The sequence below is a fragment of the Glycine max genome, chromosome 2 (assembly GCF_000004515.6).
Source record: "Glycine max cultivar Williams 82 chromosome 2, Glycine_max_v4.0, whole genome shotgun sequence".
NCBI classification, from domain to species: Eukaryota; Viridiplantae; Streptophyta; class Magnoliopsida; order Fabales; family Fabaceae; genus Glycine; species Glycine max.
This window is the reverse complement of record NC_016089.4, coordinates 50,283,272-50,291,566: the sequence shown is the minus strand read 5'-3', so window position 1 is coordinate 50,291,566 and position 8,295 is coordinate 50,283,272. Positions and strand designations below refer to the sequence as shown.

The window sequence follows — 8,295 nt, the reverse complement described above, 5'->3', positions numbered from 1 at the left end:
CCCACTAAACTAAGGTACTATAAGGAGTCACTCCCATATGAGTAGTGTGTTTATGAAAAACTTTAGATACCAAACCTTTCGTAAATGGATCAGCTATCATATCATTAGTCCTTAAATGTTCTATAGAAATCTGTCTATTCTGAATTCTTTCTTTAACAACAAAAAACTTGATGTCAATAAACTTTAATTTGATTGCACTCCTATTGTTGTTGGAGTAAAGAACTGTTGAGTTATTGTCACAATAAGGCAAATTTCCTAAAAGGGGTTTATTTTACAAACTATTTCCGTAAATTATTTCCTGTATGGTGTAATTTTTTACGTAAAAGCCATGCAAATCGTAGAAGGCATTGGCGAGTTCAGGCTGGGGGTGACACGTGGCACTGGTCTCGCCAGTACTACCAGCAATTTGAGCTCCATGAGACTCGCCAGTTGGGCTGGCGAGTTGAGCAGGTTGGGAATTGCCAACTTTAGTGGCGAGTTGTGTACCGGGTTGGGAGTGCTTTATAATGCCATTAATTAAGGAGCTTGGGGAATATATACATGAAATATTTTTTAATGAATTATGTTTTTAACCTGTTATTAATTTATCCAACATCATTAACTAATCTGAATATATAAAATATTAAAAACATATGTTGACAGTGCCATGACATTCCTTTTAATAATCTCTGCCAACAATGTCTACTTTTAAGGACTAAAAATATTAGTTTTTAAATTACAAAAATTAAAATTATTTTAAATTTTAGGAATTAAAAACATAATTAAATCAAATTCAAAACATAAATAAGGATAGAGCTAATAATTATTTTTAAATTCTCTGAAAAAATAGTTAAAAAATACAGTAATGGTTATTAATGAGTATACAAGAGTCAACCAAACACTGTAAAAAAAATAAAATGAAGTGAAGTGGCAGGCACCTCTCACTTTCCGACGTCCCAACTTTTTTTAATATTAATATTGTAATTACAATCAAAAAGGAAAAAATGACAAAAAAAATATTTCTTTAAATTATTCCACGATTATTTTAAAAGGAATTTAGTAAAAACCAAATTGCATTTCAAAATGATATGAAAGGTGGCACATCATCCACATGTTCTTCTTGTTTGTTCTGATCAAAAGATTCACAATAAAAAAGAGAAGATAATGAGTCACGCCGCACCATATCTCTGCTGCCAACGAGGGATTCCTGAGACAAAAACGGTAGTGCAAGGACAGGCCATATATTAGGATATTATTAATCAAAAATAGCACAACTCACTAGTAGAGTTGGCAATTCCCAACCTGCTCAACTCGCTAATCCCACTGGCGAGTCCCATGGAGCTCAAATCGCTGGTGGTACTGGCGAGACCAGTGCCACGTGTCACCCTCAGCCCGAACTCACCAATGCTTTCTGCGATTTGTATAGCTTTTACGTAAAAAATGACACCATACAGAAAATAGTTTGAAAAGAATCTCATTTACGGAAATAGTTTGTAAAACAAACCCCTTTTGAGAAATTTGTCGTCGCAATAAATCTTTAATGGTCTTTCAATGCCGTCAACCACACGTAAACCAGTGACAAAATTTTTCAGCCATATCCCATGGTTGGATGCCTCAAAACAAGCAATGAACTCCGCCGCCATGGTCGAAGAAGCTATGAAAGTCTATGTAGCAGACTTACAAAAGATAGCTCCTCCAGCCAGCATAAATATGTATCCAGATGTGAAGCGTTTGCTATCTTGAATTTTTTTTTTTTTGACCGGAAATATATTGATGTTCAACACAGGGAAACACAACACTAGACAATTACTTAAGTTATGGGAGAAGTTTTTACATTATATTTTGTTTGATGAAAATTGAACATCACAAAAAAATGTAAAATTTACAATAACTAGAAAACAATTAATTTTTTTGAAAATGGATTTTATTAGTAAAAAGAGAGGGTGTAATATCATTTGCCCTTGTTATATCTACTTAGACAATCTGGGCCCAAAACCTTTAGTTTCCTTCATTTATTTCTAGGCCTTCTTTTTGTGCCATTTTTTTCCCAACACAACCTTATTTTTTTCAATTTTTGAAATACCAAAGTTATCCTTCCATTTTTAAAAAAAATAAAAAATCATCACTCTTCTCTCATCTCACATGCCTTGTAAAAAATGGAAAACCATTTATAAATAACCTAACAATTTTGACTTTTGTAATATCTCAGAATTTAAAAAATATTTTTTTTAAAAAAGTTGATAAATCCAAAGTTTAAATTCAGTTTTAATGCATACTAAACTTCATAAATTTTATTTTAAATTTCAATCATTGAAAAAAAAATTAGAACATATAAATGTAAATTGCATTTACATGTAAATGAACAATTTATTTAATAAGAGAATTTGTGTTTGATCCCCACCATATGTAAAATTCTATTAGACTAACGACAATCATATATTACAAGTGAGATTAATTTCTAACTGGATAAGTTAGGAACACTTGCGATCTTTGATATATGAAAAAAAAATTAGAAAGAGTTATTTTAAGAGGCTACAATAGATAGAGTTAAAACTCAATAACTATAAAAGTATAAAAATCAATTTTGTTTTTAAAGATAAAACCAAATATTTAATATAATATTCACAATAGAAAAATGAACACTCAATTTTACACACACACACACACACACACATATATATATATATATATATATATATATATATATGCATATATTCATATTTTTTATATTTACATTTTTATTTATAAATTTTATATAAATATTGCATCATTATTATTGTTAGAAAAATAAAATTTCATAATAAATTTTAAATACCACTAAAAATATTTTTTTAAATAAAACATCTTCAATTTCATTGTAATTATATCTAAAATATCACTGAATATTTTAAAAAATTCTTAATTTGTTTGACGTACTATTTTTTTAACACTAAAAGCTTACGCATTTCAAATTATCAATAATAATAAGCCGTGCAAAACAATAACGTAGATGTCCTTGCTCTTGTGCTACGAGTTATGAGTATATATAGCTACAGCGGGACATCTAGTGCATCACGTAGATGAGCCATTACACTAGCATATCTCTTCACACTCTTATGTGCAGCTAACAGGGTTTTAAAAAAATACCCGATAAAAAGTGTTTTTTTTAAGCCTTTCAAATATTAGTAATTATTTAGGCACAAAGTTTTTGGCATCCAACAACCCGAGCTTAATTAATTTACATTATTAATTTAACCATTAAGAAAATAATAAAGAAAACATGAAAGAATTTTTTGATTCGCAACTACTATAACCTCCCCCAACCACGATCTTTTTAATATTTTTTTCTAAATATTCAACCTCAAAAAAATAAATTTGAACCAATGCACCCAGGATTTGAAGAGTTACCCTCCCGTGAAGCAATTTGGTAATATTTTAGAAAAAAAAACTTAATCATGTTTAAGGTAACCAATAAACAATGAAATTTTATTTTAAATCTTTAATAAAATTTTTTTTGTGAGTTCTTAGTATATTAAAATTTTTATTTTAAATTCATAGTATTAGTTATGTAATAACTGATCATTTTATAAATTGATCTTTTAAATATTATCAACAATTGTGATAGTATCATGTTATTACGTAACTAACAACAAGAATTTAAAACAAATTTTTTTCAAAACAATAAAAAATTATTAAGAATTTAAAAATGTTTACCATATTTAATTCTTACAAAAATTATATTTTTGCATAAACTTTATATTTAAAAAACTCACATAATAAAGAAATACTAATAGTTGATAAGAAGAGGAGAGAGAGTGGGTGAAGGGCATTATTGTAAGTCTTGACCAAAAACAAAATGATCCACACACCTTTCCCTAAGATGCAAATTAATTGGTTACCCGTATACTTTTGATTCAGGTGTAAGCAATCTACTTAAGTAATCGAATTCATGTGTGAGTTGTGGAAAACTCGTGAACCAAAAAAGTATAGAAAATTGAGCGGCATTATTCTGCAAATGGTATAGTCTATAATATTTTTATTCAACGGTGCCATAACTCTGGTAGAAATTCGTAAAACGATTTCACACCCCAACGCACGATGATGAGTTTCTGTCAAACAGTTTTGTGGCTGATGTAAACTAAACGCGGGAGATTGGGCATTATTTGATTAGAATTGAAGATGTTGATTCTTTGGTATGATTTGACTAAATCCTTTCCCCACGCCAAACCAAGCCACGAAAGTTGACTTGGATAAGAGTGTAGGCTGGCAGCAATTACCGCTGAAGGGGTGAGCCTCTTTCCCACGTTGGACTGACTGACCCAGTCCATGTGACTTAATATGTCAATACAACAACAATTAATAAATCATCCTTCCATTAAAGTTTTGCCTTTTACTGTACCATATACATTTCCTATAGCCTCTTGCAAAGCTAAATTCAATTATTGAAGCCAAAGAAAAAGAGACAAGACCAAAGGCAGTGGCTGCCGTGGAAGAAAGACGAAAGGTTTCATCGATCTCTGTTGAACTTCAAACACTGAGGAAGAAGAGCCACAAAATTCTTCCTTCTGCAGGGTGCAAGGTACTGCTTCAATGGGAAATTGCTGGGGTCCTCCACCTCACAACCCCACCCCAACAACTACCGGTAACCTTAGTAGTAGTACAGGTTGGTTGGTTTGGTTTGTTTTGTTTGTTGTTGGTCTCAATTCATTTGATTTCCCATATGTGTTCATTTAATTAATTTATTTATGATTTCTCCTATGTAGGTACAACGGGGACATCTCAGGCGATCAGCAGCATCAGCTATACTACTACTACGACTACTAATTCCTCTGGAAGTGGGAGCAGCTCCATAAATAGCAAGTTCTCAGTGTCAAGCGGTGATCAGCCTTATCCAAATGGACAGATCTTACCTACCTCTAATTTGAGGATTTTCACTTTTGCCGAGTTGAAGGCTGCAACTAGGAATTTCAAAGCTGATACAGTGCTTGGGGAGGGAGGTTTTGGAAAAGTCTTCAAGGGTTGGCTTGAAGAAAAGGCCACTTCAAAGGGTGGAAGCGGAACAGTCATTGCCGTCAAAAAACTCAACTCTGAAAGCTTACAAGGACTTGAGGAGTGGCAGGTAAACTAGTTGAATTGCTGAATTGAGGGAGTTTTTGAAATAGTGTAGCTGGAGAGTTTCATCAAATGTTAATTGTGTAATAAAATGAAGCCATTTATTTCTTTCTTTTGTTTTATTCTACACTTATAAATTGCTATTAAACTAACGCCTCATTCTTTTTGTGCAGTCCGAAGTAAATTTTCTAGGACGTCTTTCTCATACCAATCTTGTTAAGCTGTTGGGATACTGTTTGGAGGAATCGGAGCTTCTTCTGGTCTATGAATTCATGCAAAAGGGCAGTTTGGAAAATCATCTATTTGGAAGTGAGTTCTTAACTAAATGTCACTGTCTTGGCAAGTGTATTATAAGCTCAAACATGAACTAAAATAGCAAATTAAATGTATCTTTTCAACTAAAAAGCTACATTATTTTAATTGTAGGGGGTTCTGCTGTTCAACCACTTCCTTGGGACATCAGGCTTAAGATAGCAATTGGAGCAGCTCGTGGCCTCGCTTTCTTGCATACATCCGAGAAAGTAATTTACAGAGACTTCAAGGCCTCAAATATATTGCTTGATGGAGTGAGTTCTGCGCAAAATAAGCATACACAAAATATATTTACTGTTGCCATGCTATGAGCATGATGAAAAAATGAATGTTTTACTTTTTTTCTATCTTCAACATCAGAAATCGTTTTAGTTTAGTGTGTACTATTGGGTGCTCAACTTAATTAATTTCTGTTATGCTACAGTCCTATAATGCAAAGATATCAGATTTTGGCTTGGCAAAACTGGGTCCTTCAGCTAGTCAATCCCATGTGACAACAAGGGTGATGGGCACATACGGCTATGCAGCTCCTGAATATGTAGCCACCGGTAATGTCACACTGTTCTAATTGTAGTGCATGTGCATATTTGGTATAAACTGATTTTTTTCTTCTGTTTTCAGAACTCTTTGGGTAAGTTTTGAATTATAAGCTATGTTAAATACAAAATAATCCAATTGAAACGTGAATTTAAAGCATATGATGTTATTTTGTCATGTTCAAGTATTTGTTTTTTGGGGAGGGGGCTGGAAATTTAAATTTAAATTGATTATTAAAGTAATGTACCTTGAAATGTTGTTGGTTTATTATGCAGGGCATCTATATGTAAAGAGTGATGTATACGGGTTTGGAGTTGTTTTGGTTGAAATACTAACAGGCCAACGAGCACTTGATACCAACCGTCCAAGTGGGCTACATAGTCTAACAGAGTGGGTGAAACCATACCTGCATGACAGAAGAAAATTGAAGGGCATTATGGATCCTCGATTGGAAGGAAAATTTCCATCCAAAGCTGCATTTCGTATAGCTCAGCTTTCTTTGAAATGTCTTGCATCTGAGCCCAAACAGCGGCCATCAATGAAGGAAGTTTTGGAGAATTTGGAGCGCATTCAAGCTGCCAATGAGAAACCTGTGGAGCCTAAATTCCGTTCTACTCATGCCGCCAGCCGTCAAGGTCACCAGGCTGTGCACCATCGTTCTCCACGTCAGGACGGTAGTTATTAGTTAGTTTCTCTTAAGAAAACTAATCCCGTTGGTTCGTTGTGTTATTTGTCTCTCCGTTGAAGACTTTGCCTATTGTTCATTATTTATGTATTTCTTGGACTCAGATTTGTACGGGTAAGTCATGTATTAGTATTGTAAAGTGTAAATTATTATTTGTGTTCTGTTAAACAAATAGTGAGGTCTCTAGTACAACATTATCAGGAAAGTGTTTGCATTAAATTTGACGAGTCTATCTAGATACAATGTAACTGTTTACATATACATATGAACCTGTGAAAGAAAGAAACAAGAGTCCAGAAAAAATGATTAGTTACATCAGTAGCTTCGGGTATGCACAACTAGCCTGGTAACATATTCATGATTGTAACTGAGACTGGGAGTCTGATTCTCTGTGTGCGCCTGTTGTGGGAAGTTTATTTTTCTCGTGTACTGCATAAGGGGCAAATTGTTGGAGGTAAAAGTGCTGGGAATAGAAGACTACATGTGACAACTTCAAATATGGCGTTGTATCCTTTCAACAATAGAATTTTGTGGTGGTGTGGGAATGCAAGAGGTTTGACGAATGATTCCCAACTTGGCCAAAGATTCAGGATCATTTAATTCATTACCATTGTTAGTTCTTACGGTTTCAAAACAGTGATGTGAAAATTATGTTTGAATGAATGCAACAAAATTATACATTAGTTTTCTTGCTTCAGATTTTAATTTCATAAGAAATAGCCAAGTTCGTCGTGTATAATCATCAACAACAATAAGGAAATACCCGTGTCCATGCAATGAAGATAATGCACTAGAGCAAAAGCATGGCTACAGAAAATATTAAGGTACTTTCTTGCTAGTTAAAGATATATATGGATGGATTCACCTTATATAGATAACAATATATAAGGGGAATATCCTACACATTTCATTTGATGTTTTTGTCCCTAAATTAATCACAAAATTATCATATATTATCCTTACATTGTAACTGCTCATGTCACCAACTATCACTATTTTGGGCTGTGAAACAAAATTGTCCCGCCACAATCCCACAAATGAGTAAGTGATAAAAGAACTACTCACATACAAACATTTAATTGCTATTTCAATTTCACTAATGATGACTATATTTCCTTACTTCTATTTAATTTTATTCCTTCATTTTGTCTTCACCTTTGCACCTTTCTCGATCAGAAACAATTTTCCTACAAACTCATCTCTTCACCCTTTGAATATTGAATTTGCCTGTTAATGGTATCGTTGTTTGCAACGAACTCGATCTTCAACTTAATTCGCAAACTTGAACATGCTTTGTATGCCAACTATATCTAAGAAATCATCTTACCCCTTTTCACTTGAGCAACTTGCTTCAATACTGTTTTATATCTTTTATTTTTTTTTAATTTATCCCCACTTCCTTCTTAATTTATATTCAGGTTCTTTGTTTAGTCTTTGGATGCGAGATTTTTTTTACATGGTATGATACAATTTCTTTTAATTGTTTCTGTATGCATTTTATTTTTTTCCCTTAATATTTTATGTGCATTTTAGGTTTATGACAATTCCATAACTTCAAAAAAGTTGTTTAAGCAATTGATTAACAATCAAATTCGAAGTAAGTTATCAGATTTTGGAGTAATTTTGATTTTTAAGAAATTCGTTTTTTTATATCTTATTTCTCTCTCAATCTTATCTTTTTTTTTCTCTTA

The 8,295-nt window shown here is 32.8% G+C and overlaps 1 protein-coding gene across 1 annotated transcript; it reads left to right on the top strand.

Moving 5' to 3' along the window:
- The first annotated feature begins 3,878 nt into the window (after nucleotides 1-3,878).
- Nucleotides 3,879-7,267, top strand: LOC100810856 (probable serine/threonine-protein kinase PIX13). Its single transcript, XM_003519646.5, has 6 exons — nucleotides 3,879-4,621; nucleotides 4,722-5,077; nucleotides 5,244-5,379; nucleotides 5,497-5,636; nucleotides 5,807-5,930; nucleotides 6,195-7,267. Exons 1-6 carry the CDS (start codon nucleotides 4,549-4,551, stop codon nucleotides 6,602-6,604), a joined length of 1,239 nt encoding a protein of 412 aa, XP_003519694.1. The 5' UTR covers nucleotides 3,879-4,548; the 3' UTR covers nucleotides 6,605-7,267.
- Nucleotides 7,268-8,295: the final 1,028 nt, after the last annotated feature.

Bases quoted from the DNA above. Each gene is read 5' to 3' on its own strand.
- LOC100810856 (XM_003519646.5), top strand. From the start codon at position 4,549: ATGGGAAATTGCTGGGGTCCTCCACCTCACAACCCCACCCCAACAACT. The intron at 5,380-5,496 runs GTGAGTTCTTAA...TTTTAATTGTAG, and splicing joins GGAAAATCATCTATTTGGAA to GGGGTTCTGCTGTTCAACCA. The intron at 5,931-6,194 runs GTAATGTCACAC...TTTATTATGCAG, and splicing joins TCCTGAATATGTAGCCACCG to GGCATCTATATGTAAAGAGT.